This window comes from Mus pahari, chromosome 15 (assembly GCF_900095145.1).
Source record: "Mus pahari chromosome 15, PAHARI_EIJ_v1.1, whole genome shotgun sequence".
NCBI lineage: Eukaryota > Metazoa > Chordata > Mammalia > Rodentia > Muridae > Mus > Mus pahari.
Genome location: NC_034604.1, coordinates 46,696,245 through 46,722,534, shown reverse-complemented (window position 1 = coordinate 46,722,534; position 26,290 = coordinate 46,696,245). Strand labels below are relative to the sequence as shown.

Genomic DNA, 26,290 nt, shown 5'->3' with positions numbered 1-26,290 from the left:
TGTGATCCTATATAACAGGAAGACTTGCTAGGACAATACTATAGTAAGAGAATCAAAAGCCACAAACCCAAGACTTTCCAACCTTAGAGTTGTATTTTAGTCAACATCATTTTTATTGCTAGAGAGTTAGCAGTATGTCTAGACTGTATCTGATTGCTGTGGTACCTTTCATGAAATAACCTGAACCTCTCCAGACATTAGGGCCAAGTTACCAGAAACTGAAATGCCCTACCCTACACTAGTAGCTGTTCTATCTGGAGGCACGGCGGCCAAACAGGGACTGATCCGGTTCAAAGATGAGCTCGCTGCCATTGTAAAGTCTCTGCGTAATAAACTATAGCAGTAAGTGTAAAAGTCTGCCTCCGACTTATAGGTGGACTCCTGGCCCAAGGAACTCTCTTAGGCAAACTTACAGAACTGTAGAGCGCTCCAGCTTGCTGAGGTACACACACACACACACACACACACACACACACACACACACACACACACACACATTTCTCTTACCTTTTTTGGGGGGGGGGGGTAAGAGGGGATTGCTTGGAATGAAGATTCAAGAAAACTACATCTGCACCATAAACTGAGCCCATTGTTCTAGTTACTGACATTCCTAAGTGCATAAAACAGAATCTAGACTTGCTAGGTGCTTGAAGGCTGAGTGGAAGGCTTTACCTTGTTCTAACAGAATTAACATGCAGGCCACATACAATTCAGTTAGCACCTTTTAATTAACTGATGATCTTTCTTGTCTTCCACAGTAGTAAAAAGGCAAACAGTTGAAGATCTTTTAAAAACCTCTTTTCCTTTAAAGTTACTGTACCGTATGAAGTATTTAGCCACTTCAATCCCTCTTCTACACATTTCAATACACGTTAAAATACCTGCATCGTGGTACCGTGAGAGTAAAAACTCAGGCCTATTTGAGCCACACAGCAAGGTCCTCAGTGATAGAGCACATATAAGACCTAGAATGCCTGAGGCCCTAGGTTCAATTCCCAGTGCTGTACCCCAATATATGGCTAAGTGACTAGACACCATGCATAACTTCTCTGTACCATGAACACCGTATCCTGGACTTGGTCCATGGACAGAAAAACTAGGGTTCTATTGATCCATTCTTCAAAGAATGGAAATACTTATTGCAGGGATACTTAGAACTTAACTTTTGGTGTGCTGCTACACATAAGCAAGTTGCTCAAACACTGCAAGATAAAAGTTACAAGTAACATGATAAATATTTATTTATAGACTATTTCTATATCCACAGTGAAAATTGCCATTTCTGTTTTGCTTATAAAAATATTTTTTAGTCCTATTTTATTTTCCCACTATTACTTTATGTCCTAACATTTTTATATGACATTTATTATATGTATGAACATATGCATGTGAACATAGGCATATGCCACACTGTATGTGCAACCAGAGAACGACTGTTGTGAGTTGGTTCTGCCCTCATACCAAGGGAATCACAGGGGTCAAACTCAGGCCATTGGGCCTCAGGAAGTGAGCCATCTCCTAAGCTCCGTTTGCCTTATTTTCAAGGCAAAAGGAACGCTTAACTAGCAAAAGATATTTTGTAATCATGAATGAGAAAACCTAAAATTCTGTAATATCTAAATTACCTTATGTAAGAAATAATTTGGGGCAAGCATTCTTACGAAACAAATTTAGAGATCTGTAAAAAGATTACGTAAATATTCCCCAAACTCACATAAAGAAAGAAAAACAAGCAATATGTTTTATAACTCTTTCAAAGAGACGTATTTAAAACACATTAGTTAAAAACAAAACCAAAAATTTTGACAGAAAGCTTGCAAAGAGGCAGCAAGCATCAAATCAATCATCAAATGTAATTTTTTTCCCCTGAAACACAGTGATTTTGGACTGCTGTTCCTTCCGCCTCCTGCTTGCTTCCCAGGAAGGATGCAGAGGTGCCTGCATCGGCTGCCTCCCACTCTCAAAGCCTCTGTGTGCACTCTTTGTAAACTGCTTCTTGACTGGAGGTTCATTTTCTGGAAAATCTGGGGAGAGAAAGCAAAAATGACAAGTAACTATACCCGAACAGGACAGATTTCATTTCTTTACACTAATCATTAAAGAAAATCTCATTTTACTTAGACACAGTATCTCACCAATTAAACCTGAACCCCAACAGAAGACAGCTTCAAATTAAGAACTTACACAAGCAGTTAATTTGCTAATTATTGTATGCAGGTTCTTGTCAACATGGGGAGACAAAAACAAGCGAAAGAAAACCAATAAAAACTGATGATAGTGATACAACACCCTGTTTCTATTTGTGTGGGTGCACACATCAGGGATAATACTATTAGGATGACAATTTTCATCCTCTCACTGCGACAAAGCAATGTCTGCTTGCAGACTGAGCAGTCTGTACACACCTGGGGCTTTATTCTTCGGGGCCTGTTCTCTGGGATCCCTAAAAGAAAACAGAACAACATTAGGACCTAAGAGACAAAACAAATCCTCTGATGATAGAGTGGGTGATAAAACTCACCCACATGATGCATCCACTTGCTCACTCTAATATCTAATTATTAATCCAGGACTCAGCTAATCAGATATTCAATTCCATTGGCCCCACCCCCTTTCCTCCCACTCACACAGAGACCTCTGGTCAATGAAGTAATCCATTTCGGCTAGCTTGCCCTTGCTGTAGCAGACTGTCTATAGAAAGAACTCAAACATTTTCTCAAGGGGACAATGATTTACATATAATGAAAATTGAAGTCTTTGTTTCTGGTGTAGAACCAAGAAAAACCTAGAAACTTTTCGGGCATGAGCGGGTCAGATAGGTAATTATTTTATTTACACTCAAGGCTCTATGCTCCAGGTTTAGGAAAATATTGCCTGTATTAGTTTGTTGAAGACTATCTCTGACCAATAAATACACAGAAAAAGGGTCATTATCTTTTTAATGACCATTTTCAGATTATTTATTTATTGTTTAGACTGGCTTTCTAAACAAAGCTAATAATAGCCTCTACATTAAAATGCACCACCGTTCTCTACCAGCTGACTGAGAACTGAAATGAAACTTTACAGCAGATCAGCTGTGAAAAGTGCCTCTCCCTAGGCACTCGTGGACAGTAATACCCCAGCCCAGAGTGGTCTGGAAAAATGCAGCCCCATACACCAAACCCTGGGAGTAGGCAAGGCCTCACACTCATCAAGACCCTGATCATGGGAGGAACGAACCCTAAGTTAGTCAGGCATGTCACTGGGCTGTAAAGTAGCCTTTCGCCACTGCTGCATGTTTCTACACACTGCACAATTTACAAAGGTGAAGGGAGAGCACCAGGTTAAAAGCCCACACTGGCTGAGACAGCAGGTCCATGAGGAGATTCTCTCACAGAGTGAGGATAGGCAGCCACTTCATGTGGCAAACAAAAGAACCGAACCACTTCAGAATACAAATATGCCCTTACCTTCTGGAGCTTTTAGGTCCAGCCAACGAGTGGAAAAACACGGATTCTAGCTTCCTGGCTTCTGGAATTGGCCTGTGTCTATCGTTTCTTACATCCCAGTGGGTTTCAAGTGCATTTGTTTTAGATGACACCTTTGGGAAGGGCTTCAGTTCCTTGGCCGAGGAATGGACACCACATTCCTTCTTTCTTGTCCGTCTGACTTTTCCAATGAAGAAGTCGTCACCACTGTCGCTGTCCTCAGATGCAGAAGACTGTTTGTAGAACCTTTCTTCAGTGCTGTCATCAAAATACTCCTTTTCCTCCTCGCTCTCCTCTCCCTCACTGACACCGTTATCAGCAGGCTCACAAACGCTGTCCTTCTCTGGGGTTCTGGTTGAGGCTTTCCCCTGGTTGTTGTCTCCTGGGGCTGGGGACCCCTGGTGTTCAGAGTTAACCCCAGCACCCTTTCCTGAAGGCTTCCCCTGAGACCCTGGAGTGGTCACTGCTTTGGGTCCTTGCTCTGTCTTGGCCAGTTTTTCTTTTGAACCACTTCCTGCCTTCTTTGCTGCTGTGTTGGTGTCCTTTGCCCTCTGCTCACTGACAACACTTCTTTCAGGATGCTGTGACTCCTTTGCATCATCCTGTGACCCTGCAATGTCCTTACACCGGCCTTCTCCAGAAGTACTCTCAGATGATTCGGCCGCTGGAGCACTCTGCCTTGCGTCTTTGAAGGCCTGGACAGCGGCTGCAAGCAAGACAGCGCAAGACTTGTTTCAGCACGGGAACATACAAAGGATCCCTGTCCCTACACAGTACTGCTTCAGCTATGTGGAACATTTACAAGGACGACTGGAACCAACAGCACGTGTGTAAGAAGTCACAAAGAACTCTTTTCAATACCTAAAACACCATGCTTGTGAGACACAGGGATTGCAAAATGAAAATTACTTGCTTCATGTCCCTTTAATCATGGAAAACAGAAAAAATATTGCTGAAACAATAAAATGGCAACATTAACTTCTGTGTTAACTTATTCTGTGCACTGAATAAGTTTCCAGACATCAAAATAAGTGGTAATTAATCTTTGACAAAGACTTAATTTCACAAATATATTTTATAAAAGATACATTAAAAATTATGTGATAGTATGAACTGCATCAGTATTTAAAACATCAGCTGTTCAACATGATTATGTATATATATTTTACAAAGTTTTATATATATTAAAATTTTGAAGAAATACAAATTTAATATCCTTTTATGACATAAAACATCTTTCAAACTTACAGGTACATGTCCACAGTTCTATACATGAAAGATGAATATTTATAGTAAATGAAACCATCTATCCAGAACCACACAGCTTACTACATTAAGCATACTGTTATTTGATTCATACCTTTTAGCACATCAATCTTTTTCTTCAGAAGAGGGTGAACTGCTAATCTGGCAATTGCTCTTTCCGTTGCAGTAGAATCTGGCTGCAGATTGAAAGCAATAATGCAGAGCATCAAAATTAATCTGCCACTACTGGAAATGATCACATTGCAATTTACTAATCTTTTGCACATATTAAAGTACAGAATTTGCAAATATTCTTTAGATAAGTTACCTATGTCATTTACTCTAAAGACAAAGATCACACTGATAAAAGCATAGCCAATCTTGAATAATTAAAATGTTACCATTTAACAGTCTGTAAAACTTAGAATTGTGCTACATTTCATTGGTTATAAACTTGAAAAAGCGTATCTTCTACCTTCAAACAGTTTAAATGGTCTAAGTAAAGGAAGTAAGAAAGACTGTATTAGTTCTAAGTTGTGATTGACAGTAACATTTGAAGTCTCATTTAATGGAGTCCTAAAATAATATAATGTTCTCTCCTAATTATTTTAAATGCCTTTTATCCCTGATATATGCTCAGAACCCAACACAGTACCCAGCTCATTACTAATACTTTACAAGTATTTGATAATTGGATAGGAACAAATAATTCAGCATTTATTATATTTACAAATTAAGAAATTCATAGCAATGCTATTTGCTTTATATACCCATTGGGGTCAACCTCTTCCAAATTTCTAGCTTTTAGCTCCACTCGGGGCTTAGATAGATCTCCCTTGGCACATCTAAACAGACATCTTTAAAGCTCCTCTCGAGCCCCTGTCTCCCACAGCCATTTCCATGTTCCCGCATGTTCCCCTTTCTAGGTGCTCAGGTCAAGATTCTGCTACCAGTTTGCCTTCCTTCACATACCACATGACTCCTTAAATAAAAATAGTGCCAGGACAGACAGTCCCAAAGAAAGTAAAATTTAGCATGTTATGTATTGCTTTTATCTTATTCCTAAGAAAACAAATTTAACATCCCCAACTTCTAAAGCATCAAGATATTTTTTTTCTTAGACAATGTCTCACTTAAATTTTAAAATTTAAATGCTAATAAGAAAAAAGCTTTTTTCTATATACAAACCAACAATCTAGACTTGATTTCAAGATCATTTAACTAAGATATTAAGCAACAAACTGGAACTCAAATTCATATTTGTGAATTTAGTCTAATACTTCCCCACAAGTTTTCCTCTAATTCACAAATTATTTGTGACTTAACTGAGAATTATTTTGGCACTAAATTGTTTAATGTCCACATTAAGTATTTCTGTAAAAAGATGAAAACATTGGTGAAAAAGTCAAACCCAAACCAAGGCTTGGCCTGCTGTGTCCTGGCTGCTGTGTCCTGGTTGCTGTGCCCATGCCCATCATGTGTTTAGTGTAGATCTCAAAGGAAGGAGGCCCCTGCACATCCACCCTCCTGTCTGCACATTCACTGACTGTTGTGGCTACAGTATCTCCACGAACGACTATCCAAAGCAGAAAGTGATAAACTTCATCTGAGAGACAGTGTCACAGAGACATAGAAGGACAGACACTGACACATCTCTATGCAGCTACTTGGGCTTTGCAGTCTCTCAAGCTCCCGTCATCAGTCTAACCTCTCAAGAGTGTTGACACCTGCATCAAAGCCTTCAGAGGTTAGACTGGATGACGGAAACCACAGCTTTCCTTATTTAAAACTGACAACGTTTGCCATGGAAAATTCTCAGGAAACTGTGGTTTTTCACACACCTCCAGTTTCTTCCATTTCAAATAAATTAAACAGAAAAGTAGAAAACACCCTCATCTTTTAATGGAAAATTTTTTACTTTGGTATTGAGTATTTATTGTCAACACAAAGGCATTTGTTATTCAATTTTGAAAACAGTTCTTCAAATACACTCTGGATGAATTAAATGTCTAAAAAAGAAAGATTACTTATGTGCAGCACTAATTCTTTGAAATGTTACCGCAACAAACTGTAAATCCATTCGTAGAGCAAGAATATAAGTATTAACACTTGTAATAATAAGCTGGGCTTAAGTTCAACTCCTCATTCTATTTAAAGAAACAAATCAGCAATCATGATTGTTGATGTATAGCTCTGTCTTAAGTGTGTGTGCTCTGGAGCTGCTCTGACTGACCCCAAGAAAACAGACTTAGGTTACCCAAATCCCCTATTCTAACATGGAAGCAGGCTGTCGAAGTTTTATAGTTTAACAGAACAAAGACTGTAAGTCAAGGGAAGTTTGGAACATATTGGTGGGTACTGCAGAGAGACAAGAGAGAGAAGCTTTCCATTCGCCTAAGAAGCTATCCAGTCCATTTTCCCCAGCCACCTTTTCCTTTCTAGACACTTAAATGCTACTGAGGCCGTGTCTGAGTCCCTGGCTGTCCGACTCCTGTGTGACAACATCTCTTTCTGGGGAAATGAGTGAATAAGTTCCAAGGTTTTTATCTATTAGTCACTGGATGTTAGTTCTGACCCAGAGGAGGAAAGGCATTCAAGCGGACTAAAGCTAGCCAGAAACAAGGTAAAACTTAGTCTCCGCATCTGCGCTGCTCCACTCTCCACCGCACTGCAGGTTCATTCAGTCTCTGTAGACAGAGCTTCTTTCCAGGAGTTCTCTTTTATACTCTACAAAACTTTTAGGAGGATATTCCAAGATAGTTCATTTGGCTGGTCAAATGAATTGTGATAAATCCCTGCATAATACTTTGGAAATAACCAAAGACTTTAAAGTATCAGATAAATTACATAGGAACACAACAAAGATTTTTTTATTTAAATATTAAAAGTAGACAAATGAAGCATTTTTCACTAGAGAGAAAAAGGACAGAACTAACTTTACACAATACAAGCAGTATGTATGAAGGATTGTGTAGAAACTAAGGCTCAAAACAAGCCACATAATGTACACATATAAAATACAATGGATATAAAGGCGTTACATGGTAAATACACATCTGCAATAAAGCAATCCTTTCAATACTGAAATGTTTAATCTTTCACGCTACTTTTCAAAAGAACTGTTAAAAGTAGGTTAGCACTTTTAGCATATTTTTTCTGCTGGAAAGGGAGGAGCTTATTAATACTGCATGGTGTCTATCTTCAGTGAGCTTACATTAAATCCCAGTTACATCTTCCTAGTTCTAGTTTCAGACCAATCTCTATTTTACTGGTCCTAGGTTGTATCTTCTATATTAAATGTCTTCCAGTACCAGGTGCTTGCTTGGTCCCTTCTAGTAGCTGTTCTGGGAGGTTATAGATCCTTTGGAAGTAGGACCTAACTGGTATAATTAAGCAAATGCTTGGAGATTAGTCTTGCCCACATCCATCTTGCCCTGCTTCTGCATCCATCAAAATGTAACCAAGCCTCATGGGAAGCCACTGCTACAGATGGAGCAACCCTGGCTACCATGCCTTCTGTACCATGACGCTGGATAGTATAATGTCAGAATTGGGCTACAGCAGCCTTTCCCTTCTAGACACTTAAATGCTACTGAGGCCGTGTCTGTGAGTCCCTGGCTCACAGACTCCTGTGTGAGTCTCTCTTTTCTGGGGAAATTTATATCAATGGCGGTATCAGTAACCTGTCTCCAGCTCCCTACACCCACCCCTGATTCTGGCTTGGGAATCATGTGAACACCTGGTTCTAGACTTGTACTGTGAAACCAGTATTGTCGGAAAATGTAAGAGACTCCCCCATTTCTGTGTGGGTTCTGATTTCTCTTAAGAGACACTCCATGCTGTCTGCACTCTCCTCAGACTTCATTACACTATTGCACATCTGCCTAGCTGACTCTCCACAGTATAACTTACACCATTGGTTAACTCTATACCCCAACAATCCATCTCAGTACAATAACCCCTCAATTTTTGAGTCCAAATTAATTCTCCTTTTGCTACTATTTTACTATAATTATACTATATTACTATTTTTTTAATGGAGATAAGAAAAGAAATGGATACATTCTAAACTCAGAATGTCTTTATGTCTCTGGTCAACATACATATAGCATATGAAGAACAACCATTAAAAAGTAAATTAATTAAAAATGGAATAACAAAAAGTAGAAATTGATCTGTATATCACATACTTGAAATGAATTTTAAGTAGATTGAGGGCAAAATAAATCTTTTAACAAGAAAACAATCTTTAAAAATGCTGTTTTAATACAGCAGAGCCACTAGACAATAATGACAGGAAGAGGGAAAACATTAAGCACCAAAAACTCCAATAAATAAATAAATAAATAAATAAATAAATAAATAACAAATTCAAACTTTTAGTAGTGGTGTAAGTTATTTTCTTATAATACTTGCCACGACTTTATGTATTTAGCTACTAAAATTTGGTAATGGAGCTAGAAGTGTGGAAGCAGAGTGCCAGGAGACAATCACAGAGTACAGAGAGGCTTGGGAAAGTGTTCCACAGCCCCTGCAGCCTTGCAACCTTGTCTCTTTCACAGACATACCTTTTTGCAAGTTTTTTCAAAGTTGATATCCTCACTAAGAGCAGATTTAGTTATGACATCAGGTTTCAATTCCTGTGAGGAGGGAAAACAATTCAAGTTAATCAACAAGCATCATGAGTTAAAATCTTTTTGTGTCTTGCTTTAGAAAACTTAATAAAAAAGTTAAGTTCTAGATAAGAAATACCTGGCACAGTTAAGATATTACCCTGATACTAGAAAAACTAACAAGGAACGTCTTTAAATGTCAATTCTCTCAAGGACTATCGTCTGTAATTCAGACGCACACCCAGTCCCAAAGCCTTTCAGTACCAACTCTTCAAAAATAAATACAATTCTGAATGTAAAGGAATACTGTACGCACGAGCCTCTGTAGAGGGGGTACTCTAAAAGACAAACTTCAGCCTGGGAAAAGTAACTTTTAGTATTTGAGGTCAAGTATGAATCTTCAGGTTAGTAATAACCTCTGTATCACAGAGGAAAACAAAGTAGATAAACCTCATTATTTTGATTGCAAAATAATGAAAAAAAGTAGAGGAACACAGGAAGATGTGAAGATTATTATTTTATACATCAGATACACAGACAGAAGTCCAAAGGATACCATTTAAAATGGGCAGACAATATAACGTAATATCCCAGAGGACCTCAGTTCTATTCCCAGCATCCAAATGGCAGCTCACAACTGTCTGTCACTCCAGTTGCGGCTCACAACTGCCTGGACCTTCAGCTCTAGGTGTGTCTGATGATACCTCTGGCCTCTTCAGGAAACTGCACTCACAAGCACAGAGCATCCCCATGATTAAAATTAATAAACCATTAGGCAGGATTGGAGTCCCTGAACAGAGGAGACTAAGAAAGAATATTGGTCAAGTGTGGCCCAGTTGCAGAAGACCCTAGCAATTTAGAGATGCCAGTACCATGGGACAATCACCAAGAACAGCAACAGCAGAAGCTGTGGAGTAGAACTGGCCTGAGCCTAGGAGCAAGATGGGTATGCAACAGAGGGCAGAGCTGGAGAAATGATGCAAGCCCTTTGAAGGAGCCAAAGATTGTGAGTGATGCTCAGACATTAGACACCGAGTTCTTTACACTGTGCCTTCGGCTCCTCCCTTTTGAAATAAGAAAATACTTAACTATTGTTGATTTTTACAGGGGGTCCACAGTTTAAAAGACTGAACTTTTAGAGATGGAATTTTAAAGAGTTTTGAAGACTATGGGACTTTTAGGTCAACTTGACATAAGCTAGCATCATTTTGGAAGGAACCTTAATTGAGAATATGCCCCTGGGCAATATTGAGACTAGCCTGTGGGCAAGCTTGATTTGTACGTTTGTAATTGATGTGGGAAGGCTCAGCTTGCTGTGGGCTGTGCCACACTTGGGCTGGTGTGGTGGGTGCCTGGGTGCTGTAGGGAGGTTGAGCAATCCATAACGAACATGCCAGTAAGCAGTGGTCCAATTCCCAGGCTCCTGCCCTGACTTCCCCTTTGATGACAGACTTGAAGTGAAACAAAGCCCTTTCTTCCCAAGTTGCTTTGGTCATGGTGTTTTGTCACAGCAACTGAAACCCCAACTTTGACAGTAGATAACCGAAGCCATCAGGAGCACAATGCAAAAACAAAGGCTTAATAAATATCTGCTTTCCGTGTGTAAGTCAGATCTATAAACCACTGCCTTGGACTCACTATTTCTCCAATCTACTCGTTCTAGCTAGTCATTCTTCTACTCTGCTCTGCTTTCAGCTTCACCATTTTAGAAAACATAATTGCCCAAAAGCCTTTGCTGTGCCTGTATTTGAAGGAAAAAAAGGTGAAATGGAACACCACCTGCGATTCTAGTCACTACTTAGAACTTATATCTCCGCTCATTCCATAATCCAGCAGTGACAGTTACTGTATTAAAGACAGACATGAATTGTTATGGTTTAATCAGTGAACTGAGATGGAAACTACTGAGACAGGACAACATCCCTCCTAAAGGAGATGGAGATAAGAGCCGACCCATAGTGCAGTGTAACACAACTGCAGAGTGCAGAGAAGCCCATACCTGCCATGGACTTACAGATGCTGTGCTTTGCCTGTGTGCATTGTACAATACTGATTTCTAAGTACTTCATATGGACTTTTCTAGTTCTAGGTTTGGGTTTGCACTCTGTGGAATCTTCCTAAATTCAGGTTAGACACTAACTTAATCAATTGTTTCCCTAGGCTTGTTTCCAACAGAACAATACATTCTGACAGCAAAATTAAGAATTGAGTGTACACACCCTCTTAAGTTTTAAACTAAAAATGTACAAAACCTACATATATAACATGGAATTTTAAGAACTTTTCTAGAGATACCAACATTTTTCATTTTAATTTAAAGTTATCAGTTTTATGACTTACCAGATATGAGTATTAAAACTAGATTTTAACATTTGATTAAAAACTAGATTTTAATACTATTAAAAAACAGACTATGACCAGTAGAACAAATTCTTCCCAAACCTGCAACTTCTATCATAATGCATTTCATCAACAGTCATAAGGATTTAAGAACAAAAGTTTTTCTCTCTGAACTCCCCCCTCCCCCCCCCCACACACATACAGACACAGACATATACAGGATAGATTCTAAATTTGGCTTCCTTTAGAAGGGAGAACATGAAAATGTCTACGACTTTACTAGAAATTGCCAAGAATTAAAATGATCTCCCCTTGGAATACTTTTTTACTTTTTTATTTGTATGTGAATGGTGTTTTGTCTGCATGAACTTTTTTTTTACATCAATGGTTGAAAGTGCTCTGGGTACGTTCATGGTCATCAGGAAACATGCTGACAGAGTAAAAAGTCCTTGTTTCCAGACTGAGAGAACTGAAATCACGAGCATGCTGTGCTGATCAAGGCCAGGAGAGTGTGCCACGCCCCCTAGAACTGGATGGAGTTGGAGATGGCCATGTTACAGTCGCCGTGTGGATGAGGGAACTGAGCTTAGGTCCTTGGGAAGGACAGATAGCACAGATAACCACGTACATATACATACTCACATTCAAGGAAAATATACACAACCGAGCTTCTTTGCTGCCACAAAGTATTAATTTCATGAGCAAAGTTATTAATGCTTCTTAACATACAGAAAAAAAAAACCAAAAATAAGTGATTTCCATCATAAAAATTCAACAATTGATTTGAAATGATTTATCTCAATACTGCATGCTTTTTCTCAGTTGTGACTCCTACAAATAACGGATACATAAAATCACATATATCCTCATGATTTGAGAGCAGAAGCAGAAGAGACTAGTGGAAGGAAAGGATGTCTAGACTTGGGACAGTAGGCACAAAGTACACTGTGACAATCATGAGAAAGATCTTATGTTAGAACATGATTTTAAAAGATCAGTTTAGGGGGATGGGGGGCGCTCAGTGGTCAGCAGCACTTATTGCTCTTGTAGAGGACTTAGGTTTTGTTCCCAGCACATACACAAGAACTTACAGTTCAAGTTCCTGGGGATCTGATGTCCTCTCCTAGTCTCTGTGAGTACCAGGCCCATACAACATGTAGGCCAAACACCCACACACAGAAAAATAAAAGTAAATAAATCTTAAAACACAAACAAACAAACAAAAAAACCAAACCTATCAGCTTAAAGTATACAGAAACAAACATTTAAAAATCTGTTTCCATTTTAACCCCAGACTGAGTTCATTTTATAAGAGGATCTTTGTATCGCACTGTTATTTCCTATAAAATATGCTGGTAATATTTTGTTTTTTCAAGTACCCATTACATCTTACTGAAGTCATGGTGGTACTGCTGGCCCAAGTTTTTTACATCAATGGTTGAAAGTGCTTGGATATGTTCGTGGTTATTAGGAAACATGCTGACAGGGTAAAAAGTTCACATTTCCAGAATTACAAAACCTGAAAAATCAAATAAAAACAACAGTCTTCCCCATCCCCCATGTAGCTTTCTTTACTCCTACTCAGTTGCCTTTGAAGGAGGCTTATCTGGATGGATCAATTCCAGATCAGTTCTCTGCTCAGAATCCTGCTGTGCACCGTGACCTACACAGTAAGAGCACTTCACTTCATATTCACCCATCCGACCTGCAGCCTGACCTGTTTCCCCTAGAGGTATGAAGTTTCAGAGAGGACAGACGCCACTTACATTTGCAAGATCTGCTTGTATTTAGAAGAGTAAGGTAAGGCCATCATATGCTTGACATAATGTCTATATTACAGGACCTACAATGAAACAATATTAAGGGATCAGGAATGGGGCCTATTTGAAGCTCTGATACTTAACTGAAGAAATTACATTCCAGAAAGCAATGTGAGATTTCAACTTAAAAGATTCTAGTTTTCAAATGGTGTTTCCTGAGTGCAAGAGAGGCAGTATATGCTGATCTATGGACATTCCACCAATATTTCCTGTGGACCATTTTGAAGGTCTTAAGACCTAGGGAACCTTTTACCATTTTAAGAAGCAAGAAGAGTTCTGCCTTTTAATAAATGAAAGACAGCACCAAGAATGAAGACTTCAGTTTGATCCCCTAGACCTATGTCATGGGGAAAGATAAGATTCAACGACTATACAATGTTCTCTGATCTCCACACATCTGCATGTGATAACAGATGCAAAGACACACCAATATATAACACATAAAAAACAAAGACACACACACACACACACACTCACACACACAGAGTGACATTATATAGTGGCCTTACACTGGCTAAGGTGACTTTAAACAATGAGGAACTAGCTTTTTAACTTTATGTTTCTGAGATTTAGCACTAATAAAACAAAACTTGATTTCATAATCCCTTTAGTAAGAGTTTAGCAACATTTTATGTATGTCTAGGAATTCAGAATAATCCCAATATTATAAATACTGCAACATAAGTTAAAAAAAAAATGCTGCATTAAAACTCACTCAGTCATCCATGTGCCAAACACATCACTACATGCCAGGAAAAGTAACTGAGAAAGCTGACTCATTATCTTAAGACACCCTCCTCAGTTATTAGTAGGAATGCCATGAAAACAGACAGCTGGGAAGCTGACAGCAGACACACCATGGGCCGTACTGAGAGGCTGGAGAGTTCTGCAACCAGAATGGCAGTGCTATGAAAAGCTTCTTAGACCTAGAAATGAGAAGAGTAAGGCGTCGGGCACTGGGAGATGGATGATTTAGTGGGTAATGTTGCCACATTAAGTAACAAGACATGGATTCAATCCCCAGCATTCCCCCAAAAGCTTCAACTTTTGTCTTTTTGTCTCCAGACAAAACTTGAGGGTCTTTAGGTTCATAAGCTACCTCTCAATAAGGAAGAACCTGTTTCAGAAGCCAGTATGTACATTAACCCTTAGAAGTATGAATATTATTAGCAACAGCATCAAAGATGGGGCTCATACTTACAATGAATAAAATTAGAACCTATCATTCTACAGAATCTTAAAGATCTGGTCTTGCCCCTGCCTTGCTTAGCCATGACCAAAAAGAAACTTACTCCCATTTCTAAAAATATATGGATTTTCTTCATGAGGATGGCATCTTGTAACCAAATACCCTGTTATCATACCAAGAGAGTATAAGACAGTATGCACTACAAAAGCCTAGTGGTGCATGAGCCAAAGGAAAAAAAAAAAAACCCCTCTGGAAAAATACAAAGTAGAGCTTTTCCTCTGAATTTAATTGTGGCCGTGAATCTACTGTATTGACTATTTCTTTGATACTCCCAAATGTACGAGAAACACTTCCTTACAAAACTATCAAAGACCTTTCAATTGGAAAAATAATAAATATACGTATTTCAGAAAAGGAGGATTATGTAAAAGCACCATGAGCTGGAAATAAAATTAAACACTTTAGCTGAGTAAACAAAGAGTTGACTCAGTATTCCTATTCTGAGTTTTTGCATTTCAATGTAATTCTATGTTTGAGTTAATGTCAAAAGAGAGAAAAAACTAAAGGAAGCAACAAGATAAAATCTGGTTAGCAAACTCAGAATATCTTAATGTCCACCAGGAAGTCAAATATGTGTATAAAGTGTATGAATTCACTACACAGCCAGTAAACTGTGGCTCTCTGGGGCAACAATAAGTGGTCTTAATTACAGGGAAGACAGACACAGTCACACTATAAACTTTTTTTTAGCACTGGATCTGACCTGCTACTGATAAAACTAAAGAACAGAAAACAAGCTTCACACAGATCAGGTAAGACAGCTCCTCAGCTAACAGAGCTGAGTACAAACTGGATGTACTGTATGTAAAGACGGATTTGTCACCACACTCCTTACAAACTGCACGTATGTCCCTTGTATGTACTGCACTCTTCCAAAAAACCAACAATCACCTAGTGCTTCAAAGTCTGTGCATAACTAAAATGACAAATACTAATATTTAGAAGAAATCACGTGAAAAAAATCTATCAAATGGATTTTATGTATCTGATGGTCCTATAGGAGTAGTAACAAATACAAATAAATACACTACACACAAACAACCATTTCCTGTACCTCTCTTTAGGTTAACTGGAATAACTGTGTCCTGATCAATACTTTTCCTTCTCTTAAAAAGGAACAGTGAAAAAGCACTGATAATTTAAGTAAATTAAAATATTGTTAAGGAATTCTCTTGCTCTTTTATCAAACTTGAACTTAGATGTTATACCAAATTATAAAAGTCAAGCATACACAAAATTACCCTGCAATTAAGATAACTGCTGGTACCAAATGTTGTTTTTAAGTTCTGCAATAAAAAGGCTTCCAGACATTTAATGGTATGTCATTTGGTAAATGAAAGTTTCCACAAAGACAGAGCAGAGAGGGGACCTAAAAATGACACCAGTGAGAAGTCTGGCTGGAAAGACTACAATACGGACCATGTTGGTCCAACACTAAACTTATTTTAAGTTCTACAGAACCTAGTAAAAGGCTGACACCACTCCATAAAAATTTATTGAGTTGGCAACAAGAGATGCATGATGTCAGCCACCAGCATCACTATCCACATTCCCAAATAACATGGACACTTAACTGCTGGCCTTTCTTTAGAATGGGCCCAAGACATGGTGAAATAAAGCCCCAGGCAGGAGGCACTATAAAACACACATGAGTTTAGTTTGGCAGCTTTGACTCAAATTAGTCTAGCACTTCAACCCAGGGGGACACACAAGCTCACACACAGAGAGAGTGCAGTTCTGCAAACGTGCCACTCTGTCACTCTTCAGCGAGCTCAGCGACACGGATGAACCTGGAGTGACTCAGGAGACCTGCAGGAGGCCTCACTGACTGACACACAAGCACATGATGCACTCACACGCCCTTACCTTCATGGCACGGATTTCCTCAAGCAATCGTTGGGCTCGCCTTTGGTTTTTCAACAGTGCATCTTCAGTGCCCCTACAACAGATTACCAAGGAGAGCATTAGTTTAGAGCCACGTCACAATGAGCCGTATTTAGTGTTTGAGAGAAGCCCATGTGAAAAGTGCTGCACCCTGCGCTGTTGTTCTCAGACCACAGCAACACACACTGATGTCACTGTACTGCAAACTGGACAAGACACATAGTATCCGGGAGTCCTTTCACTGGTAGGTTTTCTCTAGTCCTTTAATGGCCAGGTCAGCTATACCCTGTGATCAAAAAACTCTACTTAATGTATTATAAGCTCCTAAAATACGGTTAAAGTTTCGAGATGCTTTTATCAATTGAAAAGTTGTTTTCTGGCAATTAAAGAAAAAAATAAAGATGTTCAATATCTGTTTAGTCAGAAAGGAGGGTTATCTTCTAGAACATTTATGAAGGACAGAAAACCAGAAATCACACATTTGAAAGCTTTCTAAATACTGTGTTTAAATGTTAGGAACTGTAAATAGGTTTCCGTTAATGCAACTGATACTGGAAACAAGAAATATTCTTTTATTCAAAAGTATCACACAGTATATAAAAAACTGACAAATACTTCAACAGATACTGAAAACTTCAAAATACTAAGCCAAAGAAAGGCTGATGAAATAAAACCATAACTGACTCAAGGTAGACCTCCTGACTTATTAACACCTTGAGATCATTCCCAGTTCCGTAAAAAACATACAGAACCCTGAAGGCAATTTCACTTTAGAAGGAGGAAAGGGGAAGGTTCTTTAAAAATGGAAGAAACCATTCTGTCTTGTAAGCAACAATGGTTCAAAGCAGTGTAGGGCGTGCTGACACAGCTTGTTCTCTCCCACCCTGATCACAGCTACACAGAAACTCAAGTGTGAGCGCAGACTCAGCCCTCTCACTTTATAAATAGTAAACATATTTTGACATTTTATTAGATACAGCACTTTGACTTCCCATGACTAACTTTTTGGACTTCAGTCTGCCAACACTCCTGACAAGTTTTCGGATGACCAGAACTCGGATTCGCTTCACTTCTTTTCTCATCTTTACAACCTTAGTGAAAAAGAAGACAAAATAAATAGATTCATAATGGAAATAAAGACATTTTGAACGCTATCGCACACTTAGGTCTATAGTTTAACCAAACGTCTGCTTAATCATGCTCTGATTGATCAATGTAAGCTTCTTCCATACTGTGGGAATATGACAAGGCTGACCATGCATGTGTGGGCATGGAAGGAGAGGCAAGTCAGGATTCTGACTTTAAAGCCAGAGCTTTCCCAGTAATTAGCATTTTACTCGTATTCTGTTGGGATTTAAACACACTAAATTATGATTTTTTTTTTTAAATGAGAAATCCCTTTGTCCTCGGAGATCTGGGACCCACATTTACCATCTCTGATGTCACACTGACTTTCTTCAACAGTCCTTGGCAATGTTTGGATGCTACAGGGCTGTCTCATGGTCTTCGGCCTTAGCATGCTCATATTCACCATCACAACTTTTACTGGAGTTTCTCCATGGGAGCCTTCCCAGGGGCTTGTTAGCATCTATCCTTCCTGATGACTCGACAGCCTTTCTGCATCTAAAGGTTACTCTACAATTTACCACAAAAGTCAAAGTCTTTTACTTTTAACCCAATTATGTTCAGTTAAAATAATAATTAATATGTGTTCCCTCCAGACAAATTCCATGGAAGTCAACAACATTTAAAACGGTGCCTGGCGGATAGATCATGTTCAACAGACACTTGCTGAACAAGTAGAAGCACAGCCCACCTTCTGTTCCCTCACTGTTTCAGTTGCACTGTATCAGATGGCTTAAAAGAACATAACTACCTTCTTTCCCACTAGAATACAGTAAAACTTTGAGGAAAAAAAATACTGTCCCTAAATACCACGTCTTGTATTTCTTGAGCCCTGAGCAGAAGGCAGGCACTGTGGCTCCTATCTGGGACCCAAGGCTTGGGTAAAGCGAATGGAAAATGGCCCATGTAAGGACATCCTGTCCAGCATGCTTGATCGGTAGCAAGCCTGGGCTACAGATAAGACTATTGTAAAACAAAACAAACTAAATAAAAATTGAGAAACAGAATCACATAGGTTATGTTGGATTGTAAAATTAAGTCATTTATAAACAAAGTACTGCCAAGTGACAATCTATACATTCAAACATTAATGTAACTCAAGATTTACCCCTGCAAGCTTATAAAGTGATAATATACCAGTCACTATTAAGTATTAACAACTATTAACTATTAACTAATAAATCACAGCAGGCAGAGCTGGTTCCCAGTCACAGGAAAGCTAGTCTCCAACTTTAAAACTCCAAGTGAAGAAGAGGTACACTCGGCATCACTTGATAATGAATTCTCAAAGCAGGGGAATGCTTCCTACACTCTCCTCACACCAATCCCAAACATGTCCTCTTTTCTAACTTTCTCAGTGTAAGTGTATAGGCAACAGAGAAATTCGTGTATAGCAAAGACATTCCCTATAATAAAAATGAAATTTTAATTTTCCTCACAATTGCTTACTCTAAATACTTAGCTGTATTTTTTGGCCTTTTTGTGAGGCCATTAAAGTTACCAACTCATTTGTCAACCAGGAATTACAGTGCTAGTTGGCAAAAAAACAGAAGCTGGCACATATTTCATGTGAGTGGCAAAAGGCCAACAGACTGAGTGCAGCATCACACTTGGGCAGATTCTCTGGGTTTGGAGGTGCACCTATGGTCCTGGCACTTACAAGTTAAGGCTGGGGAATGTGGACTTTGGGGACTAGAATGGACTACACAGCAAGATGCCCAGGTTGAGGCTGGAGGTGGTGGGTGTACTGGATTCTTCTCATGCAGTGCCAGACAAATCAATTAAGGTTGGAGAGAATGGATGGATTTGGCTGTATTGGACACCTGGTTACCAGGGCTTCCTTCAAGTTGGCAAAGTAGAGACTGTTGCCGTCAATGGTTCCTTCAGTGACCTCAAATACATGGTCTATGTATTCCAGAATGACTCTACCCACGGCAAGTTCAACAGCACAGTCAAAGTTGAGAACAGGAAGTTTGTCATTAACAGAAAGCCCATCCTCCCCCTGGAGTGAGTAATATCCAATGGGGTTATGCTGGTGCAGAGTATGTTATGGAGGCTACTAGAGACCAGCTGACCCATACGGGTTATCATCTCTGCCCATTCTGCTGATGCCCCAATGTTTGTGGTGGGTGTGAACCAAGAGTAGTGTAACAATTCACACAAGACTGTCAAAACTGCTTCTTGTACCAGCAACTTCTTAGCCTCTCTGGCCAAAGACATCCATAACAACTTTGGCACTGTACAGTGTCCATGTCATCACTGTCATCCAGAGACTGTAGATGCACCTCCCTAGAAAGATGTGGCAAGACGGTCATGGGGCTGTTCAAAACATCATCCCTGCATCCACCGGTGCTGCCAAAGCCGTGGGGACGCACAGAGCAGAACAGAAAGCTCACTGGCATGCCTCCCAAGTGCCCACAGTGAATCTAGCATGCTGCCTAGAGAAAGCTGCCCTCAGCAAGGCAGTAAAGCAGGCATATGAGGCCCACTGAGGGGCATCCTGGACTATACCACCACTGGTACCTACTCTTCCATTTTTGCTGTCAAGGACAAATGGAAAGCTCATTTCCTGGTATGACAATGAATAGAGCTACAGCAACAGGGTGGTGGACCTCACAGCTTATATGGCTGCCAAGGAGTAAGAAACCCTGGCCCACCCACCCCAGCAAGGACACAAAAGGAAGAGAGGCCCCTGGCTTCTGCAGAATCCATCTCCCAACTCAGCCCCCCACACTGAGCATCTCTCATCAGTAAACTTCACTGCACCCTCCCTCAAAAGGAGAAAGACAGAGAGACAGAGAGAAACAAAGAACATGAACGAACAAACTGTACTACAATGTTGTTTGGGTGAAGGAAGATTCTAGGTAAAATAGGTAAAGAGATCATGGCAGAAACAAAATGAAAGACGTGTATACAGCCTGGAGAGAGAAAATGAAGTGACAGTCTCTGGCTCGTCACCACTCAGGCTCATGATTCCAAGCAGTGAAAGAGTGAACGTAAAATAACCCATGAGAAGGTGCAAAGCTCAGACGGCCGCAGAGTGTACCCGTGCTGACGGAGAGGGCCGCCTGGAATCTAGGTAACTTCAATCGCTTCCTGCATACATTACAAAATATAATAAAGTCAAAACCTAATACTCCCTCTGAAAAAGGAACAGACAGAAAGTCAACTCGAAGATGAGAAACAAAGAAAAAGAAGCACAAACAGGCAAAAGCTGACCAGGAAAGAAAGGACAGCATGTCCAAAGGGGCATCTAGCTATGGACTTGAGCCCTTTCTGCGGTCCAATATTCCACTGCTAGTGATCAGCAGACAAAACCCAGTGCTTTACAATGTGAGTGCCCTCTCTAGAGTCACACGTTCTGTAGTGGGCCGTTTTACTCAGCTATACTACCCCTTAAAGCTAATGTTTACTGACAAGTCGCTTGTGAGAAAGAGAGCTATATTTTGTGATTAATAATGAAAAAATTTTGATATTATGGTCCACAGACAAAATTAAGTGGTTTAAGCTGATTTTTGCTGACTAACTGCTAGTTCATCAATCAGCTAACATCCAAGTAATGCATTACCTTGCTATGTACTTGGACTAGACTAACCTTTAACAGAAATGATGGTTACTAGCAAATGCTGAGCATCTCTCTGCATTTTTGGAATGCATTGCAACTTCCACTGATTCACTCCTTCATATACAAAAATCATAAAACACTGGTCAGAAGATTAGAAAACAGGTATGCTGATACACTGCTGGTAGAAAAGACAACTTCTATAGTCCATAGGGAGGGAATCTGGTGATCTTCAATAAAAATCCTCCTTCTGAGAGTCCATGTAGAAGGTATATACACTTATAACAACAAAGGATCACACACAATGCTTCCCACACCCACCCACTAGAACAGGCTTCATAAAACACATGTATAAAGGACACACAGAAGGATTTACTCATTTCTACAGTACACATGTTAAGTTTAAAAATATACACCAATACTACACACTAGGTGCAGAAATGGTATAAAATGAGACATATGTAAGAAATGTAAGACATAGGTAAGAAAAGTGTATACCAAAAGCGTTAATAATTATCTCTAAGCTAGAAATAAGTATGATACTACAATACTGAAAATACTGAGAATTCTTAAATAAAAGTAGGTTACGAGGTTATAAGGACATATGTCGTGTCATTTTCATGTGTTTCAAGTATTCCACAGTTAATGTATTATGCCTTTACAAGGAAATTCTAGGTTGGTCATTTAGATTACAACTCACTATTAGAGTTACACTGTTGAGGTTTTTCTTTTCTTTTCTTTTCTTTTCTTTTCTTTTCTTTTCTTTTCTTTTCTTTTCTTTTCTTTTTTTTAAATCAACAAGAATTTCTAAAGATAAAAACCCAATCCTGGTGCCTGCCTCTAGGGTCGCCATTGCCAAGCTTATGCTACCACCTAGCAAAGCTCATGAGAACAGCACAGCAGGCTGTGGTCAGCGCAAGCAGGCTGTAGTCAGTGCAAGGATGAGCACATTTACAACCTCAGTCAATCTCAAAAATACCACCATATAAAAGTTTCACAAGTTCATAAGCATACAAGTATGGTTTTTTTTTTTTTGGTATTCTTATCATTCATAATAGAAAATAAACTTGTTCTTAGGCATTTTAGCTTCTACCTTTATAAGTTACCTCCTCTGAGGAGAACATTTTCTGATATCCAAAGTGGATATATGAAACCACAGGTAGTTCAAAATCCTTCAAGAGTTCTTTCCGCTATATGTGCCTAAGAAAATTTTATTATTTTTTATTTATAAAGTAGAGACAACATTTTAAAAGCAATAGAATAGATCAATAGTAGCGCACCATAGTGAAAATGTCTACATCATGGCTGTTATTAACTACGGGTTCCTTACAGTGTGACACCTGACAGCCCACCTGGATATTGAGAGCTCAGGGATCAATCAATGGTGGTAGAATGTACAATGCAGGTACATAGAGGAAGGTGGGCAATACAGCACACGGCTTCACATGCTGCTCCTAACAGCAGGCAACTCAAAACTTACCAATTGCTTCTGTCATCTCAGATAATCAAAACAATAAAAACCAAAGTTACAGCTGGAGCTCACGCTACAGTACTAGCTCAAAAGAAATGTTCTAATGAACTCACATTTCTTTCATATTGTAAAATAACATTTTTTTTTTTTAATAGAAAGTTCTACAAGACTTGCTATACTTCCAAACCCAGTCTTATACATACCAACCAGGGAGGAAAGAGATGAGCAGAATGAATCCAGTTGTAGCGCTGTACATTCTTTACTCACTAAATGCCTACAGACAGGCACTTTCTACTACGCACCCCTGCTTCTCCATTACTAACGAGATAGAAGGAAACTTCATCTCCCTCTCATCTCTACACCAGTTAACATGACTTTGGAAGGCATGAACTTTCATCTTCTCAATATACGCTCACACACTACTTCTAGTCAAGGACCTATGCTAGAGGTTACAAAAGTGGTTATAGCAAGCCAACAGAATAATGTCTCTAACATCCTATAAACAGATAAAGGAAAAAACACCCAATGATATAAGATAAAGTAAAAAGCAATGGCTTATTATTTTTTAAGTAAAGGCAAAATTTAATATTCTTTATAATAATAAATGTGTTTCAAGAGGGTTAGAAAAATAGCTCAGCAGGTGAGAGAGCACTTTTCACTTTTGCAGACGATCTGGGTTTGGTTCCTAGCACGGATGTTAGGTTGCTCACAACCACTTCCACATTAAGTTCAGGAGATCCAATACCCTTTTCTGTTCTCTGGGCACCAGGCACACATGTGGTGTGTGTGTGTGTGTGTGTATACCCAGACCACTATATAGCTTAAAAAAAAAAAAAAAAAAAAAATCAAAACGTGGACAGGCTGCCCCTATGTTGCTCAATTTTACCCAAAAGTAAGCTAGTGGGTTTAAAACAAGGAAATGACCTGATTAAATCTGTGCTGAAGAAATAACTCAGCAGCAGTTAAAATGACCAAATTAAGGGTCAAGTGTCAACTTGGTAGCTAGAAAGAAAACAGAAGAGCTTTATATGGGGACATAATCTGGACCACTAAAGCAGCAGGGACAAGAAAGAGGAACGGATGTGACATAGTGAATTTTAGCTTTTCCAGATACGCTTCCTTTATGTGCAAACTGTTCTTTTGACAAGTTTCTAGAGAAAAAAGAAAGTATGTTTCAGAGTTTTTCTAGGCAGTCATCTTTATTCCTTCTTTTGGTGTGCTGTTTTATGTGCCTCATAAACTTTGAAGGGACGAACGCAGGACAGTGGTCCCATAATAATTCAAGGGACAGTGATGTTGTAATCATTTCTGTTTGTGTGTTTCCAAAGACAAAATTACCAGATGCCACATTTCTTAGACCCTGTTGTCATTAAGTGATTCGTGACTATATTAATATTCTTACTTTTCCCACTAACTTTAATAACATCATCATTTCCACCATTTCCTGTCCTCTTTATTCTCTAGGAGGACATATTAAATTTAAATTTGAGATATGTATGATTTCTGATTTGATAAGTTCATCCAGTCACTTGGCAAACATTTACAGCGTATCAGTGTTCCAGGAGACACATGTGCACATGACAGAAACAGCTTGTCACAGCATGGGAAGCATTCTGGTTAAAATCAATTAGTAAATGCTCCCTAAAGGTCATATTTAAACTATTTTGAAAAGAAGTCTATAAGTTAATGAAGTGGGACAGGAGTCGCACTTGACTGATTCCCGGACACTATAACCATTGAAATCAATACTGAACCTAAGTGTAACTATCCCTTTGTGTTAATTTCCAAAGACAATTAACCTAAGATAATTTAATCTTTCATAGTTCATGTATAACCTAATAAAAAATACCCCACTGTGATGGTCCAAGGAGTGGTACTATTAGAAGGTGTGGCCTTGTTGGAGTAGGTGTGTCACTGTGGACTGTGTGTGGGCTATAAGACCCTCATCCTAGATGCCTAGAAGCCAGTATTCTGCTAGTAGCCTTCAGATGAAGATGTAGAACTCTCAGCTCTGCCTGCACCATGCCTGCCTGGATGCTGCCATGTTCCCACCTTGATGATAATGGACTGAACCTCTGAACCTGTAAGTCAGCCCCAATTAAATGTTGTTCTTATAAAAGTTGCCTTGGTCATGGTGTCTGTTCACAGAAATAAAACCCTAACACACCCACCAACAGTTATCTTGCACAAAACATAAGTTTAAATGAGAAAAAAAAATCAAATTCTAAATACCAACTTGATACCCCACTGCCTACTGAATGAAGACTCAATCTGGCAAGCAGACAGTAGTAACATTTATTTGTTAATTTTTGTTTTTTTCAAGACAGAGTTTCTCTGTATAGCCCTGGCTGTCCTAGAACTCACTTTGTAGACCAGGCTGGCCTCGAACTTAGAAATCTGCCTCCCAAGCGCTGGGATTAAAGGCGTGAGCAACCACCGCCCGGCTTCTAGGCCCTTTTTATTCAGAGTTTCACACCAACCTTTCTCTGCTTATAAGGCCTTCAATTACCTTAGGGAATTATTGCTTGAAATTCCCATATATCCTCAAAAGAAGATTAAGGACTCTATTTCACATCTGACTTTGCCTCTTTCAAAAACTTCTGCACTGTTTTTTGAAGGGATGGGAAACTTTGTTTATTTTCTATCACAGGTTACCGGAAAAGGAAAAAAAAAAAAAAAAAGGTACAAAGAACATCATACATGGCTGTGTAACCTTAACAGTGACCTGCATATGGACAGCATGCTGGGTAAGCAATCTTTCGATATCTGTAGTTGTGAGATGTTCTTTCCGATCCTTGGTCTCCAAAGCTTACTTCTTTTAGGATGCCAGATAAAAGTTGGGAAAAACAAATATCCGAAGCTCAAGGTGGCCTGGTGACAGTAACACACTACAGCGGAGGTGGTGGTGAAGGTAAAAGCGCCAAACCAGGTTAGGAAAATCGGAGATAAGAGAGCAGAAACTACTGGGAAGGGGACAAATGGGACGGACAGTACCAGGAGAAAAGAAATGAGGTCGGGCGTGCGTACACGATCACTAAAGATCTGGAAGTTGTTAAGGACAAGTTATGCCTCCGTTTGAATTCTCTCCTCTTCATTTTTGACAATCAAGAAACGAAGAGCTAACTCAGGGCCAGGCACTACGCAAACATCTCAGCAGATTTCCATCTTACACAACCCTATGAGGAGGATACTACCCTGAGCTCCATTTTACAGAGAACAATTAAAAGTGACTGTACACTGCGTGACCTCCCCACGGCCGCCTGAGACCGGGGACCCGACCCGCGTGGACTCTTGTCTCCGCACGGCGACCGGTCCTCGGCGGCCGCGCTCCGCCCTTCCGGAGCCCCGCACCCCACCGCTGCCCGCGCGGCGGGAGACGCCGAGAGGGCGCCCCACACCCCACGGTCTCGGCCCCCGCGCTCACCTCGTTATTGAGATTCATAGTCCCCGGCTGAGCCATTGCGGACGGAGGAAGAGGGTCAGCCGCCATCTCCGGCACGTGAGCACCGGC

At 39.6% G+C, this 26,290-nt stretch overlaps 1 protein-coding gene across 2 annotated transcripts; it reads right to left on the bottom strand.

Moving 5' to 3' along the window:
- Window positions 1-723: 723 nt before the first annotated feature.
- Window positions 724-26,290, bottom strand: Srfbp1 (serum response factor binding protein 1). Of its 2 annotated transcripts, XM_021214892.2 has the most exons (8): window positions 26,204-26,290; window positions 17,624-17,712; window positions 16,604-16,676; window positions 9,284-9,355; window positions 4,831-4,912; window positions 3,453-4,176; window positions 2,406-2,443; window positions 724-2,024 (listed from the first exon to the last, which is right to left on the bottom strand). In XM_021214892.2, the coding sequence occupies exons 1-8, from the start codon at window positions 26,267-26,269 to the stop codon at window positions 1,840-1,842; spliced, it is 1,329 nt and encodes a 442-aa protein (XP_021070551.1). In that variant the 5' UTR covers window positions 26,270-26,290; the 3' UTR covers window positions 724-1,839. The 2 variants fall into 2 exon arrangements, with proteins under 2 accessions (XP_021070551.1, XP_029403030.1); XM_029547170.1 differs by lacking the exon at window positions 17,624-17,712 and having other exon boundaries at window positions 26,204-26,283.